General features: G+C 35.3%; 1 protein-coding gene across 1 annotated transcript in view; it reads right to left on the bottom strand.

The window, feature by feature from the left end:
* brinp1 (bone morphogenetic protein/retinoic acid inducible neural-specific 1) overlaps positions 1–27,727 on the bottom strand; it is a 161,346-nt gene that overhangs the window by 66,510 nt on the left and 67,109 nt on the right. The window contains exons 3-4 of the mRNA XM_042723074.1: positions 10,466–10,656; positions 132–301 (exon numbers count right to left, since the gene is read on the bottom strand). Coding sequence (XP_042579008.1) covers positions 132–301; positions 10,466–10,656 — 361 coding nt within the window. The remainder of the gene's footprint in view (positions 1–131; positions 302–10,465; positions 10,657–27,727) is intronic.

A 27,727-nucleotide genomic window follows, 5' to 3' on the forward strand; every position in this document is an offset into this window, starting at 1 on the left:
GAGGCCTGTCAACTCCAAAAAAAAAAAGCTCCACGGACAGATGGACAGTGGGCGAATAATGAAGGAGGAAGCGGATGTTTCTCATTCTTTCTTCCTTACTTTATTCCTCTCTGTCATTCTTTTTAGCTTACCTTGATGGCATTGCTGGAGATCTGTATCTCGTGGAGTTTGCGCATAGTGCCATCACGGTCGATGAAGTATGAGGAGGCGAGCTGGTGCAGTGCCTCGACTCCTTGGGTGGCGTTGACCATCTTCCGGTCCAGTTTGTTCTTGGCCATGTACATGGTGAGAGCTTCCTCACCTAACGGCACAGAGGAATATGGTCAGTTAACGCAAGACTTCACTTCCCATCTTTCAGATGCCAAGAGTTAAAATATTACACTCTCAAACACCCATTCACTTTAAAGAATGATGCTGTCATCATTTACTCGCTCTTGTGTCATTCCGTGACTCCCTTTCTTCTCATTCAACTCAAATATGACATTAAAGACATTTGTGTCTTATTGAGTGCATCATCACTGATGGCAAACCTGAAAGAACATTTTCAACAAATAACAGCTTAAGGCGAGACCCTACTGTACTTTTTTCATGCACCGGTCAATTTAGAGATTTTAGGCTGTTTGTCTTCCATACTATGTCTTGTATCAGACTAGTGGACAGAAAACACCCATATGCACATTTATGTTTATTTTATATCACTTTATATACGTGCATCTATAGATTTCAATTACAATCTATATTTGAAAAGAGTTTTTTTTTTCTCCATTTCAGAAACACTTACGTAAACCAAACTTAAGAGTTTTATTCCTATCTATACTCTCAATGGTTTTACTGAGGGGTTTATTCATACATAATTTGCTTGATTTTAATTATTGCACTTTATCCATTTGTGTCTGTAGATTTTAATTTCATTGTTTTTTTTTTTGTTTTTTTTTAAGCTGTGTTTTTGTCCACTTCATCAGCTCTTACATACTTCATCAGCTCTTACATACTTCATCAGCTCTTTTCATTCTTTTCAAAACTTTTCAGTTTAATTCCTATTCATATTCTGAAGGTTTTCATAGCAGGATTTATTCTTATACTCTATAATTTGCCTGACTTTAATAAGCATTTTACTTCCTAAAAACATGTTTGTTTGTTTGTTTGTTTATTGCTATTTATCTATCTATCTATCTATCTATCTATCTATCTGTCTATCTGTCTGTCTGTCTGTCTGTCTGTCTGTCTGTCTGTCTGTCTATCTATCTATCTTTCTATCTATCAATCTGTCTGTCTGTCTATCTATCTATCCTCTGTCTGTTAAAGGTTTTCTTTTTTCTTTTTTGTGAGGATAAAGTGAGCGCTGAAAAGAATAAAAAAAATGCTGTAAAAACTGCTTTAAAAACAAACTCTGCTTTATCAACAAAAAAAAAATACAAAATACAAAATACAAACATCAATGAAACAAAACAAAACAAAAAACAGCACTTTTTCAGTAGTCAGATTTGTTTTCTGGAAATGTATGCAAATGTGTGCATATTTAGACAATACCTCATTTGCATATCCAAACAAACGATTTCAGAAAACAAGCCCTCTTTGCCCCTATAAGTGCCCTATTTTAACAATCTAAGCACATGGTCTGAAGCGCAAAGGGTCGGCACACAAGGCGCATGGTCCAAAAGGGTTGTGCCTATTCTCTTAATAAACCAAGGGTGTGTTTTTGGCATAACGTGCAATAAACCAATCAGAGTCTCATCTCCCATTCCCTTTAAAAGCCAGTTGTGCTTGGACCATGGTGGATTCGCTATTTACATGGTAAAATTTGCAAGAGCAAAGACTAAACTCGTCTCCAGAGTGGAAACAGATCTACTCGTGCACGAGATTAAAGCATACCCAATAATAATATTTTACATTCCATTTTTAATATTTGGCATGTTTGTGTGATGCTGCACTTCCCTGTGTGTGTAAGAACCACCCGCTGTGCCTAATATGAACACGCCCACTGAATAAAAAAATACTTCGCCATTTACTTTAGACCAGGTTTTAGTTGGACAATGGCGCAATTGTTTTCATTTAGCTCAAAATAGCAACGCGCCAAAAATGCCCCTGAACATATCTCATTTTCAGACCAGCACACCCCGGGCTGAAACTAACAAAAAACACTTGTGCCACACCTGGCATTGCATTGTGCCGGGTGCATTATAGAGCCCAGTGTATTTCTAAGTAGAAAAACTTAAATAGTATTCTCATTAACACTTTACTTAAAGCCTTTATGTATAATGCATTAGGGTTATTAAAGGGTATAATGCATTGTAATTATTCATAATGTGTGTTGTAATACATTATATATCTTGTTGCAAATAATTATTTCCAAATTTTAAATGCATACTGTGACAATGAATTGAAAAGTGTTATAATTTACAACACTTACATAAGTGTTTGTGTTTTAACTGTGGTTGCAATTATGAATTAGATTGTACAATGCATTATACATAAAGGCTTCAAAGCAAAGTGTTACTGTATTTTCTTGTGAAACATATTCCAAAATAGTTGTTTTATTTATAAGTTTGAAAGAAAAAAGCATTTTACAGTGTACTGTTATGGTGCCTTTTGGACAATGGGCAATGCATTGTTCTGTCGTCATTCGGGTCTGAATGACATACTGTAAGGCTGACTAAATGATTTCCACCATTGCATTATAGGAAAACGATACTGAGATGCCACAGCAACAGCACATTTCAAGACTTGTTGTCATGCTGTATAAAGTCGTCCCACTGAGCTTGCCAGCATTCATATGGGCATCATTTTGAGTGCTGTGGTTCATGCAGCCAACATGTCATTGCATCAACATGTTTCTTCAGCGTGGACTTCCTAGTGTGTTAGAAGTGCCAAACACACTGACATGATGGAGAATCAGCGTGCATCGGTGACTCACTTCACACACTGTCACAGAGAAAATTTTGCTTACAGTGTCAAACTGACATGACCCGAGTCTCTCTCTCGCTTTCAGTCACACCACTCGATGGCAAAGATTTCTTCTCCACTAGAGTCGAGTGGGAAAAGCATCTATGACATAATTCCAAAAATCCACACTGAAAAAACACCAAATATCACACACACTCACCAAAACACTCTCTCTCTCTCTCTCTCTCTCTCTCTCTCTCTCTCTCTCTCTCTCTCTCTCTCTCTCTCTCTCTCTCTCTCTCTCTCTCTCCACAGAAAACACACTCTCTCTCTCTTCCTCTCTGTGCATCAGCTCCTTCTCTCACTCTATCTTTAGAATTAAGCACTCCAAAGCTCTACTGTAGCTCTTCTCTTACTCTATCTTTAGAATTAACCACTCCAAAGCTGTACTGGATCTCTGGTCCAAACTCTAGTGTACACCCTTCTCAGACAGCATTCATAACTGCTAAATAACACTACTAATATAAAACACTACACTCTTCAAAATAAAGGTTTCAGAATGGGGATTTTGCAGCAATGCCACAGAAGCAGCCTCAGTCATTAATTCTTGAAAGAATCTTATTTTCTTAGTGTGAAGAACATTTTCACTGTTAATTTACATTGAAGTAGCATGAAACAACCATGAAATGCGATACATAGCATGACAAATATTTAAACCAAAAAATAATGATATAAAACATACAAACGTTTACAAATAAACACACTGTAATCAGGTACTTTTCTCCACATGTTTTGGGAATGTCCAATTGTTGTCAACCTACGGACACATGTGAAATCTGTTTTATCCTTTTTACTACAACTTGATTACATGTCTAATCCATGTTTCTGTCTTCTCAATGTGATTCCAACTCCTGTATAAGTTCATTAAAGAAGAGAATGCTGTTTGCTGGTTTTACAGCTGCAAAGAAGACAATAATACAAAACTGGTTTACTCCTCACATGTGTGCAAAAACATTTGGGATTCACAACCCTCCTTAAAATAGTGACTTGTGAATATGCAACAGCACGAATGAACAGGGCTAAACCTAGTACCATTGATGCATGGCAATGTTTTTCTACCAAAATTTTGGATTATATAAAGGAATGACTATAAATAGGTGTTTTTTTCTCTCTCTCTCTCTTCTTCTTTCAGATTGTAAAAATATTGATATAATATCGATATGTCTGTTGCTCCCCCTTCCCTGATTTTTTATTTTTTTTGAATGGATGTTGTTTTGTTGAATCCAAAAAAAAAAAAAAAAATCAAACCTCTGTCAGTAGGGCAACACTCGCAAAAGTGATGTACCGTGCCTAACAGACTCCCCTCTAAAGCACAAATGGTTTTGTCAGCCTCTGTCAGTAGGGCAACACTCGCAAAAGTGATGGACCGTAGAACAACCACATTTGGTTCCTCAAAGAACCTTTCAGTGAACAGTTCTAAAATAACCATTTTGTCTTAGTCTGTCAATGTTTTATTAATCTAAAGACCCCCCCCCCACTATAAAGAAGCTTTTGTGGATTGGATGTTAGAGGTTCTTTAAGGAAACATCAACAACAATAAAGAATCTGTGAATGCAAACTGAGATGCCTCATTTTGTCCAAAAGATAACACACACAGCTATGAAATAGAATACTATCATACAGTATAGCGTGTGTATGCTGTGCATAGTATGCCAAACAGTATAAACTAAAAAACAAAACAACATAAATAACAAAAACTACAAACTGTCTGCTATAAACAAGAGCACAGTGTGTGTGATACTGTATCCTACAAGACAATGTGATTGACTTGACCTTCCATTTTTTTTTTTTTTTTACTTTCCTTCTTTTTGTCAGTACTTTTTTAAAACGATTTAATGTAAAAATGCAAATGAACAATTTGCATTTCTGAGATGATATGTGGACATAATAATGAGATAATGTGGCAAAATGGGTAACACTTCATTTTACAGTGTCCTTGTTAAAATTATGAATAATTACAAGAAACAAACTCTAAACCCAACCCTGTAGTAAGTACATCTCGCAAATTAATGTTACCCAGTGCTTAACTGTATAATTACACTGTAGCGTGAACCAGACAAATTAAAACTGTTTCAAGGGTTAAATAAAGTGTAACCCAAAAATGTAGCATGCTACTATTTGAAATGTGTATCTTGTTGCGTAATGAATTCTACAGTCGTAGTCAGTGTACTTTGGTGGACAAAAATGCTGATTGTAAGCATACTTGTATTTTACTCCACATTGTGAAATAACTGACTAAACATTTATGTGTGTTGCGTATTTCAACAATCAACTGTAAAACTACTGAAATCTGAAAGTTTGTCGTTTCATGTGAGCATTACGAGAGCTGTTTCCTATTCAGAGCATTCCCAATCATTCACTGTGCATAGTCTTATGCTTTAGAACGAGACAAACGACAACTATATATTATAGGTTAAATTTATATTAATTGCAAATAGCTTTAACTTTACAGTGCTTTATTTGAGCCATTTATGTAGGACTTAAGTACATTACATTACATGTAATCTATTGTTTTTGAAACATGGTTAAAGTACTGCTGAATGTACTACAAACAAGTATGATAAACTAAACTAAAATATAATTTCTTTCGAAACTTCTGTCATGTACTTAAATTTATTTGTAATTACACATTTGTAATGATGATGTTGCAATTTAGAACACAACACAACCAAATATAAAATCACGCTGCAAATGTTCACAACACAAACAGATTAAAAAAATGCGCTGCAAATGCTCACAACAAAACCAAATATCAGGATATTAAAATAAACAAAAATCTCACCTTTCAGAACAAACATTGATAAAAATGTCCCAGGCACGTTCGTCACTTGGTGGTTCTCTTAAACATTTCTGATGTGGTCTGTGCCGAGCCTATTTGCAGCTAGATAGAGTTGTGCGTATTTGCAGCTTGTTTCTGTTTTTACAGCGTGTTTCTTTATTTGAGTTGTGCGTATTTGCAGCTTGTTTCTGTTTTTACAGCGTGTTTCTTTATTTATTTGTGTTGTGCATATTTGGAGCACATTTCTGTTTTTGCAGCACATTTCTTTTTTTGTTTGAGCTGTGTATGTATTTACAGTGTGCTTCTGGTTTTGCAGCACATTTCATTTGTTTGTGTTGTGCGTATTTACAACGCGTTTCTGTTTTTTGCAGCATGTTTCTTTGTGTTGTGCGTATTTGCAGCGCGTTTCTTTACTTGTTTGTTGCGTGTATTTGCAGCGCGTTTCTTTATTTGTTTGTGCCTAACAACATGTAAGGTCATTTAACGGTCACGTGTAATACCTAACAACATGTTAGGTCATTTAAAGGTCACGTGTAATCGGTTAAAGGTCATAAATTGTTAAAGTGAAAACCAACTAGTGCCTTAATATAAATGCATTTACTGGCATTCTAGCTGCTTTTCTTTTCAAGATTCCTTGATTTCTGATATCAGTATGTATAAGCATACTGCATGTGTGCACATAACTGAACTTATCGATCACAATCTGAGGTTTCATGTTTCTTAACATGCCACACGCTGTTCAGAAGCCACAGTTGCTGCATATGAAGAAAGATAACCAGGTTTTGTAACAGATTTCATGTTGCATATGTTCGAAAATTTTAAACCACGGTCACAGCTGATGTCTTCTGTCTGTTTGGCTCTCATCTTCCTGCAGGAATTTCAAATCCATGACCACAAATTAAACTGCCAACAAAAACCCTACCATCAACCTTACCATCATCTTAACCTTTATCTACACCTTTCAATATAAATCTCAATCTCAATCAAGAGAACCTTGTGCTACAACAAGGACAGACGGCAAATCCTGACGCTAATGTGAGTAACCTTTAAAGGCAGCATTAATAAATCAAATTTCCTGTTAATCAACAGATTAATCAATGTAAGGACGCCTACAGCGGACAAAGAACAATAAACCTTAATTTGACCTTGAGCTGCGGTATAATTACAAGCGTTCCGTCTGTCCACAATAAATTGGCTGCTTCCTCCGGCACTGATATCTGAACACCGGTGTCTTGTACCGTTTGTAATCACAGATATTATGAGGCGCGCTCAGGTATTAGCCTTGCCTTTCTCTGGATCATACAGCGGTTTGTGATTTATTGTGGTTCTCTGGACTGGAACAGGCATATTGCTTCTATCGATTTTCCATTGGGTTTTATGGTCGTATCGTGTAGGTGACGGAGGGTAAAAGCTTTCATGTCCACGGACTCCCTTGAACACTGCGTCTAGTCGCCATTTCATTTTTCTTTGTTTTGCAATAAACTCTATAAGGTTATAATAACCAATAAATGCTGCAATGACCAACAGCACAGCCGCTGACCTGCTCAACACTTAAAGATGAAACATTTGTAAATTCCAAAGATTATTATAAATCCTTCATCTTAAATGAAAGTATGAATGAATAAATAGCTTGTTTAATATTAAATTAAATATTAAATCTTACATTTTTAATCAAATATTAATACATGAAAAAACATACATTATATATAATAAATATTTGTTTGTTTGTTTGTTTGTAAGCATTAAATAAAATAAATATATTTATAAATGCCAGTTAAAAAAATAAATATACATATATTAAATAAACATAAAAAAAACCACGTTAAAATAATAAATATACATAAATAAAATTACATTTATTTAAAGTGAATTTTACTTTCTGTTAGTGATAACAAACACATATATATATATATATATATACTGATTAAATGTAGTGTTTTATATGATATATACTGATTATTTATGTAGTATAAAACTTGACATTGGTCCTGTTGGGATTGCAAGAGCATTCATAGAAGTTGTGTTGCCGTGTTCATATATCTCTTTAGTACTCTGTGACATTGGTCCTGTTGGGATTGCAAGAGCATTCATAGACTTTTACAAAAGCCCACAGATGCTTGACACATGCCGGCAGCATCATCCTCTCGGCAGTGTGTGTGTGTGTGTGTTTGTGTTTGTGTGTGTGTGTGTGTGTGTGTGTGCCTTTTCTCCGCTTATGTTTATCTGTCAACATTATGACACACTGTAAAACGTGTGACTGACACTGGGAGCGCTGACCTCAGGCCTGTTATCGTATCTTAAGATCACTAGAGTAAATTCAACCTACTGACACACTGAGACATCATGATCATGATGAGAGACAGAGAAAGCATGAATGAAGATGTGCGGCTCATTCTCAGAAAACTGTGCATTAAAATCTCCCTCAGGACCAAAGGACCGCCATAAACAGAGAGAGATACAGGGGTGAAGGTCAGTGCAAAGAGAGATTTATCTAGCAAATATCATTGCATCACACCACATTATTTGTTATTTCATATTACTGTGCTTTGTTCCGAGCACAGTATTTTTTTCTGTAAAAAAATAAACTGATTTTAAGGATTTTTCTTTAACAAAGTTGAATTATTGAGCTTAGCAAGAGTCAGGGAAAGTGTTAAAATAATAAAACACTGATAAAGAGTAAGTATGACATTTCATTTTAATAGCATTTGATTAATATGAAATCATAATAAAATAAATAATTTTAAAGGGGAAAAAGTCAAAGCATAACAGTTTTTTGGAAAAAAAATATAAAACTTTTTACAAAGAAAATAAATAGTGAAAGCGTGACATTTTAATAAAAAAGCAATACAAAGAAAATTTATTATTTAAATGTAAATAAATTATGCCATATAATTATGAAAGAGTAAAACAACTGTTATTATAGTTGATTAACTATAATAATAATAATAATAATAATAATAATTGTGTTACTAGAAATAAAATACAGTTGAACTGAAATAATTATAATTATTATTATATACTAAATACTAAACTATATTAAATAAATACAATATACTTAATAGCTAAGTTAAACTAGGTTAATAAAAATTAACTATGTTAGACATAAACACATAACTATAAGAGACCATGAAAGATTAAACACTGCTCTGCATTTCTTACAATCCAGCATCATATTCCCTCTTCCTATCCAAAAAACCCAAATCAAAAAATATAACAACAATTACAACCACTAAGCCAGAACTGATATAATATTCCAACCCTCTGAATACAAACTCCCCATGAAAGCCAAATGACAGCATATCAGAACGATTACTCTTGACAGCTGCAAATCTATATGAAACTGAGACTTTAAAGGACAAAAAGGGTATCGAGGTCAGTTCAGTTCTGCAAAAACACGCGAAAAGGAGTTATGAATTGGCATTACAGACAGGATCCATCAACAGAAATATTTGTTCTTCAATGTTTCCCGGCAGGGAATCTCATGAACCACAAAAACAGATATAGCAACTGTAAAATTGAGCATAGTTAGGATAGGGAAATAGGTAGACTTATCAATTCTTAAGGCAAGACACTACAGGAAAACATTGCTTGTTCATGCACTGCTCAATTTTAAGAATTTAGAAGATTTTTTTGTTTCCATAACCTGACTTCTTTCAGACTAGTGAAAAGAAAATACCCAAAATACACATTTAAGTGCTTATTTTATTAATCATTTGCCTCTCTAGATTTTAATAATAATACATAACAATACTCCACTTCAGCAGCATTTACACCAAACTTTAAAAATTTAATCATATCTATATTGTGAATGAATTTACTTGTGTGTTTGTTCATTCCTTATTCGCTCAATCGAATTATTACGCCTGTCTGTAGATGTAATTTACAATATATATAAAATCCAAATTCCCTAAAACTTTTCACTTATTTAACTCAAACACTTTATTTGTGGCCTCTTTACAAGAACATGTCCAAATTGCATTTGATTATCCAGAGGCCCTTCAACATAAAGTCCAAAGTGCCTTTGACTTTTTTTTGCACTTTCATGTGTGGATGTTATTTGCCCCTTTCACAAAACTTTATTTATTTCTCATGTGTGGATGTTATATATATGACAGGTTGCCAGATTGATGACACAAACAGATATTTCTCATGTGTGGATGTTATATATATGACAGGTTGCCAGATTGATGACACAAACAGGAACGAGTGCACTTGATGATGAATGAAATGAATACAACTGGGTAAACTGGCAGTGGGCGGGTTTCACAAACCAAAACAGAGACTGACATTCTGGCCCAGAATGCACATTTTCAAAGGAGAATAACTAAATGTTGCATTGTTTTTCAGATAAACAAGTATGTTAACTTAGCATGTTTCTTAAATATCTGCAAACGTATTATGGTATTTGTATGCGTTAGTAGAGTCAAAAACTTACATACAGCATCTTTAAATGATTTTCTAAATATTTAGATCTTTTTTTGCACCCTCAGATTCCAGATTTTCAGATAGTCGTATCTCAGCCAAATATTGTCCTTTCCTAACAAACCATACATCAATGGAAAGTGTTTATTTATTTATTTATTTATTTATTTTCAGATTTCAAATTGCAAAACCACAATTTCAAAACATTGACCCTTGTGTTTTGTGGTTTTCTGTTAGTTAGTTTTTTTTTCACCTGTTGTTTGGTTAAAATGTGCACTTGTCAATGTTCCTGCATATGCATATATCAGTGGTGGCGCTCACCTCCCAGCGTGGCTGAGATCAAGATGTGCGTCCCATATTTCTTGATGATGGTGTCGATGAACTGTTGCGTGGATGGCCGTCGTCCGAGCATCCGCATGCTGCGCTGGAACTCCGGCATCAAGGGCAGAGGATTCCGGATCAGATCCCGCCTCTCGATGGCCGTGTTCCTCACCTTCCAACGTGCAAACTCCCTACAGAGCAGAGCAGAGCAGACCGTGAGGGTCGGTTATTTATTCTTGCATATGCACATGCATTTCTATAGTGCTTTCAAACACATTCACAGTAACCCCAAAAGTTCATTTAAACAGCAGTCATAGTGTGTTTTTTTTTTTTTTTTCTCTCTTTCTTGCTGGTAAACACACACTATTGCATACAGAAATTTCTTTCACTAGAGGAAGTAACCATAGCAACAGAGGCGGTTTGAGTATTTTTTATTAGCATCATTATTGGACGGAACATTGACAAAACATAAATGCTGTCATTATCAATTTATTACCATATCACAAATATATAATTACAGAACATTAGTGTTTTATTATACAATAATCTTTCATTTAATTGATGCCTCACTCAACTTCAAAATAAACTCACTAACACCTCAGCAGATTCACAAAAAATATCTATAGAAACACCTTTGAAATGTTTTACTTGAAGCCTTTATACTGTATATATACTGATAATGCATTGCATGATCTCATGAATAATAAGAAATTATAATATATAATATATATATATATATATATATATATATATATATATATATATATATATATATAGATATATATATATATGTATTTTAACTTTGGTTACAATTATTTCTGAAAATATATAATGCGTCACAATGTACAGAATGAATATCTATACAATACACACACACACACACACACACACATAGTAAGTTATTAGCACTTTACTTGAAACCTTTAAAACCTTTATATATACAGTATATATAAAGTTTATGTGCATTTTTGTGTTCACATAAGAAAAACTTACTTGAATAACATGAGGGTGGGTCAATAAAAATGTTTGCTTTTTGAGTGAACAGTTGCTTTAATTTAATTCAGTTTTGACATGTAATCTGTCAAAACAAAACAAAAGTTTATTTTGTGCCATCAGAATTGGATTTCATCTGGCACAATTTGCAAAATACTATTTCAAATGCATTGGCAACTGCAAAAGCTCAACAAGCACCAATAATCATGTGGCAATCACCTCTCACCAGTTCTAATTAGCCAAAAACAAAACCAAAAATACAGATTGATGTTGAATTCAAAACAAACCATTAACAACGTTATCTAATCAGCACGACTGCCACCTGTGGATCTCGACTGCTGTCATCGTAACGAAGCCGTGAGCATCAGTCCTGATTTGCTATTGGCCAGATTTTGGTCTCACTAATTACACAATTGGTTCGATTAGCATCTCATTTGGCAGCGAATCACATGCATCTAGTTCCTGTAATGAAGTGAAAATTGAAAATCCTTGAGACATGAAATGCATTCATGAATGATTTGATAATAATCAAAAGAAATATGCTTCAATTAGGATGAGGCTCAACAGTTGAAACTACTTTTAAAGAAGCATCTATTTTCATAAATGCTGAGTTCAGAGTTGGACACTGGAAATGTCCATTCAGCACCTGTCTAAAGTCTTAAACGTGTTAACACTGGAAAAGTGCCACAGCAGCAGTCACTGCTGAACTTCTGCTAACACCTGCCACTCTGTCTGAAGGAGCCTGGACGTTCAGATCAGGAGCTGGAGGAACCTCCTGTCAGGAGATCGCTCTGACATTCACATTTGCTTCATATATTGTTGTGCAGTGTCCACATTCACTGTGGTGTTTTAGGTAAATGCAAGACAGTGTCCAACTTTATATTAGGTGGCCTTATTATGTACTTATTATGTACTTACATCAAAAATGAAGTAAAATTGACTTTTTATGTTTATATTGGGTTTCACTTCATTTTGATGGCTCTTTAACACATTCTGTTGACTATAAGTAATGTTGCACCTACAAATCTACTGTACTAACTCTCATTAGATTGTTACTAGAGTATTAGTAGAGTGGTCGGGTTAGGTTTAGAATTTGACATACATGCAAAGTTACTTATAGTCAATAGAATGTCTGTTTGGAGATCATCACAATAAAGAGTTAGCAGATATTAAGCAGAAAGTCTACTAAGACTCTAATGAATGGACAGATGGATGGATGAATGGATGGATGGATGAATAGATGGATCGATGGACAGATTGATGTTTGTTGGCTTTAAGTCTGGCCAACAGCTAATGGATAGACGATGGATGCATGACAGATGGATGGACAGACAGATGGATGGATGGATGGATGGATGGATGGATGGATGATCGATGGATGAATGGACAGATGAATGATAGATAGATGGATGGACGGATGAATGGACAGATGGACGGACAGGCGGACAGACAGATGGATGGAAGATGATTACATTAGACAATATCTGTTTAAATCTAGATTAAAGACACATCTCTTTAGCCAAGCTTCCACATAATGTGTCTCATAACAATTATATCTGATCAAATGAACATTATCATTCTTTTGCTTGGTTGGAACAGCAGCTACACTATTTTTTTCTCAATTTCCTTCTCTGTTTCTCCACGACTTCCGGGGAAGTCGTGGCCTAACGGTTAGAGTGTTGGACTTGCAATCCAAGGGTTGCAAGTTCGAGTCTCGGGCCAGCAGGAATTGTAGGTGGGGGGAGTGAATGTACAGCGCTCTCTCCACCTTCAGTACCACAACTTAGTTGCCCTTGAGCAAGGCACCGACCCCCCAACTGCTCCCCGGACGCCGCAGCATAAATGGCTGCCCACTGCTCCGGGTGTGTGTTCACGGTGTGTGTGTGCACTTTGGATGGGTTAAAAGCAGAGCACGAATTCCGAGTATGGGTCACCATACTTGGCTGTATGTCACATCACTTATGGGCTGGGCATACCAAGCTAACTAGGAATTACACATGCTGTCTAGATCCAACTCTTAAGAAGATCAGAGATGGCCGGACACCTGAGAAGAGACAATGCCAATCCCTCAAAAGACTTCAGATGATGCCAACCCTGAAACAACATACAAAACCTCCAAATCTTGCTATAAGTTTGATTGCAACATATAATCAATGCTGTTAATTGTGTTCATTGTTAATTGTGTCTGTTTGATTACATGTCATTAACTAACTGCATGATTTTTACTGTACATTTTTGCAAAATGCACATCACCTTGACATAGTCACCACTGATAAGCTACTCCTAAATATAATGTAGAAACTTTAATTTTCTGTGAAGCTGCTTTGCAACGATTTGTCTCATGAAAAGCGGTATGCAAAATAAACATGAACTGAATTGAACACCAATCCACTGAGTTTATAATATTTCTGAAATTAACCGATGTTTGTTGCATGAACATAGAAGATGTTTACAGTGTTTTCACATTTGGTTTAATTGTTTGGGCCGAAGCAGATTTTGATTTCACCGCTGTGACCACAGCTCTCTTTTCACAATGAGTCCAAACCACGGTACATTTACATAACACAGTAGAACAAATGAATTATTCTTTAATAAGATATTGGGCAGATGTCAACAAATTCTGCATCATCAATAGCTATTTAGTTCTGCAGTTCTGATGTAGGATGCTAGCATTGGTTTGTGACTCAGCTGCTTTGACACCAAACAAACGTGTGTCTCTACAAACAGCTCTATAGTGGGAAAGCTCTCTTAAGTATCCAAATGTCAGAAATGAGTCAGTGGTGCAAAATCATTGTGCTACTGATTGTTTTCTTAGCTACTGTCTTGAGAACAGACAGAAGAAAGCAGTGCTGGTGAATTGACTCCATTCGAACAACAGCTTGAAAGCTGGGCGACTTCACTGACCTTACTGGTTGTGTGATAAGGAGGCCACGAAAATGCTTAATAGACTAAACCTGCAAAGATATTGATCCACCTTTCCAAATTTGTAAATGAAAAGTCAATTAACACAGTTACAAAGACTTATCTGCTAGTGTTCTCACACTTTTCAAATCCAGAAACCCTGGATGCAGTGACATGTTAATTGCTGTTCATTATCCACATCAGGGCTTTCCCCAAGTCTGGGATATGGAATTACTGAGGTAAAATCAAAATCAAGGCATTAAAATAATGATACAGAACTTTTTAAATGAATTAAAATTTAAAAAAAAAAAAAAAAAAAAAAAAAATACTTTATTTAGGAAATGATAACATAGATGTTTGTTTGTTTATATTTGTAAGAAAGTTCATAGTTTGGGGAAGGAGGCGGGAACCGGCGAACATTTAAACATAATTTAATAACAAAATTAAACACAAAACTGAAAATAGCGTGCCCCACACGGACGACTGCCATGCACAAACATCCTTCACTGTCGTCACTCCTCCTTTCATTCTTCCGGAGCTCCTCCGCCCACATAGCAAATGTCTTCTGGCCCATATCCGGGCCACACAATCACTTTTCCCTCGGTCCAAGTACCGCAAAGAATGACGGCCCTGAAGTGGCCCAGAACTGGATTACAGACAAGGGCCACACATGGGCCATAACCGGGCCGAATCTCAGCCAGTTAACCACCCTGAACTGTCCCTGAACTGGGCCAAAACAGGTTTTATTATTGGTGCCAATTCTCAGCCTTAAGTAAACCAGAATCTCCTAATCTGAGCCACACCTGAGCCTTATATAGCCCAGACCCAACACAGACAGCAAGCAGTTTGTTGGATTTCATGCGGGCCAGATGTGGGCCAGATGTGGACCAACACTATATTGCTCTCTGGGAATACAGAATCTTAATATTTCAGATTATTGCCTTGTATTTTACTATAATCACAATTATTCATTTTGTGACATGCTTTGGTAAACCAGACAGCAACATAGTGTTGGCCCAGATCTGGCCCACATCTGTACATTAATGTACACACAAACTATGCCAATAAAGTACATTAAACTGAATAGAAGTGCAATTAAATACAACACACTACATGTAACTGTGCAATTAAAAAAAAATGAATAAAAAAAACCTTTTGCATTGATTTTTCTATTTATTTTTTATAAAGAACAAATCAACCAATAAAGAGTGAGTATATAAAGAATGCATTCTATAAGAGAAACGTAACAGATAGACACATGTAACTTAATCATAATAATTTTATTACAGGTGTGTCAAAGAGCAGTACCACAGTAGTCCAAGTGACGATACATTGCAGTTGCAGTCCTCTCTGGCAGAATATAATAGTAGTGTAAGGAGCAGGGAATAATCTAAATTGTTAAACGCTGAAAATACTATCCAGATCCCACTCCGTTAAGGCGCGTGTTTCTCATTCAAAACACGCACCACCGGAAACACGGCATGTGTCGCAATCTATGACGAAAACGGTGAGAGCCAATGAGCGTTTGATATCGTTGCGGTAAAACTTGTTGTAAAACTTCTTAACGGCACATTTTTAAATTGTTACTACAGCTACAGAGGAAGGAGATACATATCGCCAATGAATGCGGTTTGAATTTGGATCTGTTCCTCACACCAAGCATCACATGGATACAGAGGATTTTAAATAAAAAAATAAAATCCTTTCATGATCATTTTATTTAATGCTTGTGCATGACACCATACTAATAATAATGATGTGCCTCATGGTAAACCAAATAATTATTACATGATGGTTAAATGATCTCTTAAATGATCCAGTTTGTGCAAATTCATTGGTCTTCCAGCATCTTTTGCATATTTGAACACTTTACAGCAGTGATGGATGCATATTTTCATCTTAAACATTATTTTGCAGTCGAGCCCATGTTGTACATGCAATGTATGTGAAACAAAACAAAACAAAAATAAATAAATATAATGTAAAAAATGAGAGATTATAATAGTGTTGAAAGGGGTCGGTGGGCCGACATTATTTGCAGATGTATTATAGTCAAGTTTGAGCACCTTTGGTCTACAGCTACTCCTCAGTGCACCTCGTCTAGAAATTTTAACCAAGACAAATTGTGAATCGAGTGGAACTGATTGTGTTCTACAAATGTTGGCGGTTTGGAGGGCTTTTGGGGTCGGTACTGTAATAAAAATATCACCAGGCAGCTGAGAGCTCCGGGCAAGCGCGTACAATTAAGTCTACCTGCATGAAGCCAACCCTCGCTGCGCTGCGGGTGCCAGAACAATTCTGGATTGACACCCTCTTATTCAGACACTTCACAAACTGCGATCAGCAGGTCTGTCTTGAGAATAAAAATATAAGGAGACCTCTGGAAAAACATGATGATAATTCAGTTATACGGCGGGTTTCGACAGCCCCACCTCTCCTTAATAAAAGTTGAAGCGCTACGCCTTTGGAAATCATTCTAAGAGCTTCGTAATTACTGCTCTTCAAGGGAACGGGAACAAATATATGCAAATTGCATTGTGTCTGCTTTTGCATCAACAAATCTCAAGGTAAAGTAGTGCAGATAATGAGGCGTATTAAGACTCCACATGAAATCACTCAGGAGGAGGATATAAGGTGTGTCGGCCGCACACACGTGTGCAGATGCTTGAGTAGATGGGAAGAAAATGAGAAGAGGAAGCTGAGGAATAGGAAGCAGTGACAGATGGTGGAAGAGAGACAGAAGAGAGAAGAATGAAGATGAGAACACAACCAGGTTGCACACACTGGAATACTGATGAGTTCAATGCCAGACCAGACTACACCATTAACACTGCACTCAACTGAAAATTTTGATAGCATGAGCAGCATCTGAGGGTAAATGTACATTTGCGTAAAAAAGTAAACAATTATTATTATTTTTTTAAATTTAAACTGAGATACTCTAAAATTTCACATATTATTTAATAAAAGAATTGTTTCTTCTAAATACTATTAAAATAAATTAAATAAATAAATACAACTTATTTGACCATTTTATCATATTGCCATTGCGGTAGAAATTTATTATACAGTCCTGTTCTATGTGTACATACTATGTACTTATTATAGAATAATAACTGTGTAATAACTAGGTCCTAACCCTGAACGTACCCCTAAACTCATCTTATACTACCCAGTACTCTCTTAGGTAAGTACACTGCAAGTACACATACTGTAAAATAACAGTCTTGAGTGACTTAATGCTTCATTAATAGTTATCAATTGCGTTATACAGAGTTGTAAAAATGACAATATTTCTTTACTAGCCATAAAATAATATAAATTAGTAAAGATGTCAGATTAAATGGAAAATAGTAATAATAATAATAATAATAATAATTATTATTATTATTATTATTATTGTTGTTGTTGTTGTTGTTGTTATTATTAAAATTAACATTTCATAGGGATGCACTGAAATGTTTGTCAATATATGTATATATATATATATATATATATATATATATATATATATATATATATACAGAAATGGAGGCCAAGAAAAAGCCCAAGTCGCACAAGTTATTAAAATAAACACACACACACACAAAATGAAAGGCTAAAATGTCATTACTCAAAAATTAAAACAGAAATGGAGGCCAAGAAAAAGCCCAAGTCGCACAAGTTATTAATATAATTAAAATCTATTCTAACTTTCTGTTTCCATCTCAATTTGTCCAGTATTGTCCATTTCGATTTCATTTCAGCACATTACTACTTTTCATCATTATGTTGATACCTAACCCAAAGGCTTCACTTTAGCGCTACTCTGTTTTGTGGTTCCGTGCATTTCTTTGAAGCTCATTCCATTGAATTTCATGGAACATGAGTGTAAATATATTAATACACTATGGTATAATGAGGGTTTTGTAAATACTTGATATAGTATCATATTATTTTGTAAAGCACAAGTTTTTTAGTTTGGAGGCATCTTACCAGCATATTTTCAACAAGTGCTCTGTTGGTTGGCAATTATGTTATTTTTCATGCTTTCATTTCAGAAACAAGAAGCGACAACAATGGAGAGGCTGTACACACGTTGAAAACAACAGCTCTGAACATTCTGACATTTTTTACTTGGACTCCTTGAATCGTGAGTGTGCGTTCCAGTAATTTAACTGTGAAAGGCTCCGTGGGCCTCAAATTGACCTATTACTTAGCTCCAATTCTCTCTGAGCTGATCAGCGCGTTTCAATCTCCAGCTGCATGGCTTCAGCGTGCCTCCGTTCTCCTGCGCTTGTTCGCAGGCTATTAGGGTCAGAGCAAATTCTGTCCCGCTCTCATCTCTGGACTGTGTCCAAATTCACAAACATCAACTGTGAAGTCATCCACTGCCGGCGCTCAAGAATCGCTGGTGCGTTCCGCTCAAGAGAAAGTTTAAGGTGATTTATCTTCTGACTGCGAGGGATTCGTAGACATGTTTGTGTCCATGTGAGTGAACGTGCTTGGCTTTTGTGCTGAAGTAAATCTGCTTAAAATATTCAAATGTACCAAGTTGGTATGTCTTCACAGAAGATCTGAAATCTGTTTGTTTTGGTGAGCCATCATAAAAATAGTATCCATGCATATATCTCAGTTCAGTAGGAGAAACAAGTCCAAATGAAAATGGTGTGAATTTATTGGAAAAAAAACAAGTCATTTCATGGCCTGCTTCATAAGGTGGGTATCAGCTGCTAACAGCCAAACAAATGCTAAAATGTGATCAGTTACCATCAAAAGAGCATCAAGTATCACGTTTTCCTGCATATGAAACTTCACATCCTTCAAATCATGTAGCATTGATGTTTACTGGCACTCTAACACTTAGACTGCAGCTGAAGATACAATAAAGTATATATATATATATATATATATATTTTTTTCAGGACAAATATGCACACATTCTTGAAAGTAGATTACTAAAATAAATAAATAAATAAATAAATAATAGTCCTGTTTCTTCCTTTGAATTTATTTATTTATTTATTTTGTGCTGTCAAATGATTAATCACAATTAATCACATCCAAAATAAATGTTTTTGTTCACATAGTATATGTGTGTGTGGTGTGTATATTAGAGCTGCACGATTAATCAAAATTAAATCCCAAAGGCAATGAATCGCATTAAATATAAATGTAAAAATTTTCAAAATATATACTGTATCTGTGTGTATTTATATATATAATAATAAATATACAGTACACAGTACACATAGATATATTATGCAAATAAAAACTTATTTTGGATGTGATTAATCTTAATTAATAATTTGACAGCACTAATTAATTAATTCATTCATTCAGTCATGTATTTGCTTGTTTATTTATTTGTTTGTTTGTGTGAAACTTGTTTATATATTACAGTCCGATGTGCATATTCATTAAAGTGCATCATACTGCATATAGCAGTAAAATAATGTCACTGGAACTACCATATGCATAATTATTGATTTTATCTTGATGACATTTCTTAAAGGTAAGAAGATCTTTTTTTATTGTTTATGTTTGAAGATCTTTTTTAGCACATATTTAGTAAGTATTCGGTCTCCTCCACTGACCAGTTCCTAAAATATTATATATATATATATATATATATATATATATATATATATATATATATATATATATATATATATATATATATATATAAATGTATGAGATCATAAGGTATTTTTGACTCTGATTTAAAAAAAAAAAAGTCATTTTCAAGCATTTACACTCTTAATGTTTTCCCTGTTGATCAGATTATTTCAGGCCTATACCACCACTTTCAATTGAAATTTAATTCGATTGAGCTGTTTGCATGACTTTTAATCCAAATGATCCATCAATCCGATTACTAATGGATTATCTGGGTGCTTAATGCATTTTTTTTTTTTTTTACATATACTGAAGCATTTGTGCATTCATTTTTTTTTTTTTTTGAGCAGACACAAGTGAGATGTATGAAAAATATCCAATTGCAAGGTGTCAACAATGTTAGAGTAGCTTTTTCAGCTTTTTTTACAATCTATATTCATAATTTACAGTCATTCAACTGTAGTCTAACAACTCTTTTAAAAAAAAATAGTCAGTATAAAAGCTACTAATAAAACGATTTGGGGGAGAGCAATATCAAAACGTGTCAATAAGTCAATTAGTGTGGCAGTAATAATAAAAATATGCTACATTTTTCACATAAACAGTCTCACATTTGTACACAGAGTACATGTTGTCATTACATCTTTCTGCTGTAATATTGTACAGAATGAAGCAGAGTTCTGGACGCAACCACGGCCAATGAGCATAGCCAGAGATTATCAGTTCACCATCAAGTGTAAAATCTCAATCACACATCAGTTAAACTCTCGGCTTTGGCTATTACCGAGGATCCATGTGTGAGAGCCATATGTACTCAGGCCCATACGCTCAGATTAGCAAAAGCTGTTGGATGGGAGTTGCGATATGATTCAGTGCATTATTTCTCAGCTCAACGGCAGATTTAATGACCTCTCTAAGGAACTCCTGCGATAACAAATAGCCCACGCCAGCAGAGGCTGAGCGCGCAGGACAGGAGTGATTATCACGCCACAAAGCCATTAGAAAGAGCCGCTGCAGGTTAGTCGCTCAAGACTGAGAAAACCCGTGTTTGAAGAGTTGGTTAATAGCGTTAATCAGTTGAGATATCACTTAAATGACTTGTTTGCCTTATACATAAAACACTTTAGAAATAGACCTGTACTTCTTTCTGAATACAATGTGAGTGCTTGCCAATAAAACTCGATACTGTGATACTAAGGCAGTGGAACTCAAGATTTTTGACTGCAAGACCCCTACTGTTCACAACAATATTTAAATGCCCAACACTCAAAGCTTCTTTAAATGAAATTGCAGAATTACAGAAGTATAAATCTATGAATATTCTTCAGGTTTTCCACTCCTTTTAACCAAACTATTTACAAGAATTTTCCAGTTTTTAAGAATAATTTTAATTAGGATTGAGAGAAAACGGATGTTTAATGATAATAAACTCAATATATGAGATATGAACATGTGATCTTTACATTTCATTTGAGAAAAACTACCATCAAATACACACTGAGACTCAAAGATCTTCCCTACAAACCATTAAAATAAAAGTTTGGTTAAACCTGAGGAAATGATGGCAGAAATGTATCACTATTTTATACTAAAATGTATTTATCAAATAATAATAATAATAATATTAATAATAATAGTAGTAGTAGTAGTAGTAAGCTAATAGTAGCAGTAAGGAATATCATATAGATAAAGATATGTTTTTCCTCCATATTTTAATTTATACTGTTCTGTTGTGCAGCATCATAAAATAAAATAAAATAAAATAAAATAAAATAAAATAAAATAAAATAAATTAAATTAAATTAAACACAGAACATTGGAAAAAATAAAACTGATTTCATGGGTCCCTAAATTAAAATGTATCTACTCTGTGGAGGTTAATTGTGAACACCCAAGTTATGTTTACATTCATTCTCAAGATCTAACAGACATGTGGAAAGCATTTCCTTCCCTAATAATGGTAAATTATTATTATTATAAATATTAATATATGGGACTCAAAGTGATACTACTTTTTAGCCATATTGCCCAGCCCTAATTTTAGTTTCTACCCAATAAAACATTTTATTTCCAGGTCTAGAAATCATATCTTTAAAATTGGCTACCTGATATATTCAGACATTTCAAGAAGGAGCAATGGTTTTGAATTGTTTTACCTGTTTAATTAATTTTGAATCATTTTACGTAATCTTGAGGCCTATTTGGAAGTTTGTTCCGTCTCTCAGATCTCCTTTCCACCAGAATCACCAGGATTCTGTCAACACTTGTTATTAATTGTGTTTTATAAATGAATCTGTCTTTGTCTGAATGTTTTACATTCCCAGAGCCAGAGCCCATTCTTGGTCATGCAAACCTGAGCCTGATGATATAAACAGGCTGTGTGCTTCCACAGACCTGAGAAACAAATGGTGATGTAATGCTGCTACTGTATGTATTGTTTACCTGACTATAACCAGTGTAAAAACAAACATCTCAGGCATTTGTGCGGGCATTTCAATGCTTTCATTTCACATTATCAGGAGTGAATTGAGCACCGGCAGCTCTCATGTAAACTGCCCATGCTTTCTTCTGTCCTTGGAGAGATTTTGAAACCGAAGCCGCTTGACTCACTGAATCTCAACACTCGGATCTCTTTCTCTCATGCACGGTTTATATATTTAGAAATACAGAGCAATGTAGAGCAACGAGACAGTGTCAGCATTTCTCTGTCATCCGTTCATCTGTTAGAGACCAGTAGGTGGGAAGTTGTGGCCTAGTGGTTAGAGAGTTTGACTCCTAACCGTAGGGTTGTGGGTTCGAGTCTCGGGCCGGCAATACCACAACTGAGATGCCCTTGAGCAAGGCACCGAACCCCAAACTGCTTCCCGGGCACCGCAGCATAAATGGCTGCCCACTGCTCCGGGCGTGGGTTCACGGTGTGTGTGTGTTCACTGCTGTGTGTGTGAGTCGGATATTATACTAAGTCTAAAAAAAGAGCACAAATTCTGAGTATGGGTCACCATACTTGGCTGTACTTCACGTCACTTAAAATGTTTTTAGCGCTGAGTGAGAATTCAGACTAAGTCGGATATTATACTAAGTCTAAGTCTAAGCATGCCTTGCCTTAGAAAACTAGGACAAAAACTACATTTGTGTAAAATATGACAACTGAACGATATTCCGACACCTATATGTGCCCACGGCATGCATCGGTTTGTTCCTCAGACACACAACAAAACAACGGATCACAGAAAAACCTTTTTCAGTACAGACACCAAAAACACAACACATATTTGTTTGTTTCTGTGTAAATATATCCCGCACAAATCATACTGAACTCACCGCGTCCTGTCACAAGCTAATTCCCCTGTGCACTCTTCTGAGGGAACAGTACACTCCAAATCCGAACATTTAGAGCAGGACCCCGTCTGTTTTCCCCATCAGAGCGTTCAGACAGACAGCAGCGTAATCAAAGACAATCGCTCATCTGAGTAGAGGACAAATCCCACCAGGCTCTGCTTCACCTAATGATCGCATCTGATGCTTGGCTAGCAATCCAGATGTATTTAATGACCCAAACACAGCATTTATATATAATGGAGAGACACTTTTCACAATCCAATTAATTCCTAACGAATAAAATAACATCTGACCATTTAGGTTTTTCATGGTGAATATCCCTTCTCCCTCATAAATATGTCACGTTATTGTAAAAGTATAATTAGTTATGAATGCCATTTCATACTGATGTTAACGTGTTCTTCTGTTACTTTGGCAAACCTGCTTTTGAGACTGAGAGTGTTTCCTTCAAATGTTTTTGTATATTTCTATCAAACATATTTCCAGATATCTATATGTTATTAGTTGTCAATGGTTTAAGCATCCCTTCAAACCAGTGCTTTGGCATGACAATAGTTGATCTGAAAGACAAAGAGAGGTGACAGAGTATTTTGATGTATGTTTCAGGCTGAAGCGTTTTGTTATATGTTGGGTTTTGTGGGTGTTATTCAAGACAAAAGTCCAGATCAGAGAACTATATATTAAAGCCCTATAGTGATGACATTTTTGTAGGCCAACACAGAAGTTAACATCACCCCGTTTCCACTGACAAAATCCAAAAGGAATTTCCTGTAAAACTTTATAGGAACCAATTCTTACTATTAAGCAGCTGCTTATTAGCATGCCTATTATTAACATATTGGCTGTTTCTGCATGTCCATGTTCTACATTGTAGGAGCCATTTTTGAGTTTAGATTAATCTAATTTGTTGTGCTATAGGAGCATGGGTATGTTTTGTTAGATTAGGGTCCTTTATTTGGTAGGGACTTTTAGTTTGATAGTCGGTGAGAACGTTTGAAGATAAAGATGGCCGCCTCTCACCTTTCTAAAACAAAAAGGAACATAGGAAGCTGTTGGAACGTATTAAGCACACAGTTCTTTACATTGCTATTGAATCGCTAAAGAATCGCTAAAGAATCTATACTGAATTAATTGAATCACTATTGAACACTATTTGGACATTATTTTTGATATTAAGTTGTGCCCTTTTTAAACACCATTTTTTCAACCACTTACCAATTGTTTGTTGGACTACTGGAGTCCATGCTTTGTCTGCTACTACCAACCTACTTACCTGCCTGCTGCCTGCCTTGCTCTGCTTACCTGCCTTGTTTATCTATCGGCCGGAATCCCGTCTCATCCACCTCAAAAAAGGTACAATTTAAGTTTCTCTGTGTTGGATAGCTTGTCAAAGAAGCTAAGCAATACGTACCTGACTAACTATTAATAAACAGCACAACATATTCTGCATGTCCATGTTCTACATCTCTAATCCTACCCAATGCCTAAACTTAACAGCTACCTGACTAACTATTAATAAACAGCACATTAGGAGTTTAGTGAGGCAAAAATCATAGTTAATGCTTTGTTAATAGTGAGAATTGGACCTTAAAATAAGCTCTGTGACCAGCAAAAGTTTACGATTCTTACACAGTTTGTTTATGAACATAACTATAATAAATGGACACAGTGTTTATGAATTCTGAAGCCTATGCATTCGCCAGAAGTGAAACGTATGCAGTTAACAATCTACACCACAGTGACATGACTTCAGCGTCACCACCTTAAGCTTCCAACAGCTCAGTATTTATTTAAAAGCATTTTCCTTGAAAGTTTGAATTAGAAGAGTTTACACAAGCGCAATTATAAACACCACAAGGTTGTGAAAGTGACTAGTGAGTAGATGAGTTCACCTGTTTTGTGTGACAATTAATGTTTCCAACAACCTATGTAGTCCAATTCAGCTACTTTTTAGCAACTGTCCTTTTCAAGACAAATAAAAAGTCAGAAGGGAATATTACTGATGCATTTTATGTCGTAGAATATAACGTGACAATATCTTGAGCTTTGGTTCACCACAGAACTTATTTCAAGCATTTCAATAAAAACCCTTTCAAAAAAACCACTGACTTCAGGACCACAAATCTGGCAAAAATGCTCACTCGTTTCTGGGTTTTAAGACTCATTCCTGCAACACTCCGGTCACTTTGGCAGGAAAGTGTCTGCTGAGCACATATAGATGTACCACAGTTGGCAGTTCACAGAAACTGATTTAACCATTGAAGGCATTTATCCACTTTCTTTGAAAGCCAGAGATAAAATATGTGACATAATATACTGGGTGCAATCAGTGGCTGGATCATTCCCATAATGCAGTACTATTTTAACTCTGAGTTTGAGCAGAGTGTGAGGAAGAGGTTTTCTTTTATAATGTACCGTGGTGTACTGAAGTGTGCTGATCCCAAGGACTGCCAAAAGAGCGAGAGAAGGAGAGAAACTATGAGAGAAGCATTTGATGATTTTCATGACAAACAAGAATTTATATGAGTTTCATCCACATCAAGAATTCTAAGGCAGGTTAATTGAGTTTCGCATTGTAGATTAATTGCACATTTATGCTTGTGTGCAGACAAAACAGTATGTAATGTAGGAATGTCTGCTACTAATGGTCTTCACTGAGATCAGAAAATATTTTAAAAGAACTGGGAAATTGAAAGGATTTTTTTGGCAAAAACTATTTTATTGACAGCATTTCAGTCTGCTTAATTAAATAATATAGCAAGGTAAAAATAAGTAATAAACATTCACATTGTGATTTTCTGTAAAGCTGCTTTGAAACAACGTGTATTGTGAAAAGTGCTATATAAATAGCCACATGACTTGACTTTTATGGATGGTTATGTCAGCTTATCACATTGTGACAGGATTTTTCATATTTATAGCTCACACATACTGTAAATTAAAATCAAAGACAGTTAAAATAATAATTAAAAATACGAAAATTGAAATTAGCTACTTATGGGTCAGCATTGGGCTGGAAAAATATTTCTGGGACCTGGCAACCCTGAGAGCAGATTTCTTCCAGATTCCTTCAATTACAGGACACACATTTTAATATTTAAACTGTTAAACATTATTAATAATGGATTATTTACAGAACTAGATGAAATTAACATCAGGCATTGCTCAGTCAGAGACTGAGAGCTAGCTTACAGTCAGTTGGAAGTTTTCATATTTTGAAATAAAAATTATTTACATGATTTGATCAAACAGGAATGTTTCAGAGTCATGTAAAGCAACTAAAACCACAAAACATCACAAAATCCATCAGATGCATTGCTTACTGATGTTTGTGCAACAATTTTTACTCAAAATGATTTCACTTCCTGGATGATGATGTCATTTAGATTTTGGACTTTGCCTGGCGTTTGTTAGTTAAAAGTGTTTAACAAAAGACTAACAGGATGAATACTGATTATAAAGTAAAACAATATTCCAAAACAAGCAACAATTTGAATACAGAAAAAGGAAAAACAACAAGTCTTTACTAATAAATTGATAAAAATTGAGTATCCACTCAAACTATTGAAAGTATACTAAAATAACCTCCATCTTCAAAATGTGTGGATGTAATATTTAAACCAATACATTAATGCATGTATGATCTGGACATTAGAACAAAGCCTACTGGATATTAGCAGAATGATCTAGAACTATAAGTGATCCAGTGAGAATTTTTAATTGGGCGATTTAATTTGACGTTCCATGGGAATTCAGCTGGTTAATTCCACCAACAGTGGCATAAACTGAGCATGTCTAATTAGATCAAGGCAAGACCTTGTTCTCAAAGTTCTGAGCATATTTGTCACATTGGTGCTTCTTTTATGCTAATGAGCTATATTAAATGAGATGGATATTTTTAAGAAGCTGTGAATCGTGGTAGGCATGCAAAATAATAATATCATGTACTCAGAAACGCTGATACCTTTTGTAGATTAGTTGGGAAAAAGCCACTCTTGACCTTTCTGCAGATCACAAAGGATCAGCCATATAGTTGCGTACAGAGACTCCTGCCGGCATCTAATCACAATCTGTCAGCTGATAAAGTGCAAAAACACACACATGTGCTGTATATACTCCACCCCATCCACGATGTAATTTCACAGGGAAATTAATTTTTCTCTAAAAATGGGTGACATTAAAAGAGGGAACGTGCGGATAATCCAGCATGTGGAATGGTTTCTCTGAATGGACGCTCCTGACAGCACCATCTTTCAGTCCGTAAAAGACATGAGGGAGCAATTTTTCCTGAGCTTTTTAAAATGAATGGCTGCTAACAGCCCCTAGAAACAACATATATGTCAACGGAAGTTTGGATAAACATGCATGCGAATCTATTCAGAGTTCAGCTCCTTATATTCATTGTTTAAAATGTCAAAAATTGTGCTCAGC

Source organism: Cyprinus carpio, chromosome B5, assembly GCF_018340385.1.
Source record: "Cyprinus carpio isolate SPL01 chromosome B5, ASM1834038v1, whole genome shotgun sequence".
NCBI lineage: Eukaryota > Metazoa > Chordata > Actinopteri > Cypriniformes > Cyprinidae > Cyprinus > Cyprinus carpio.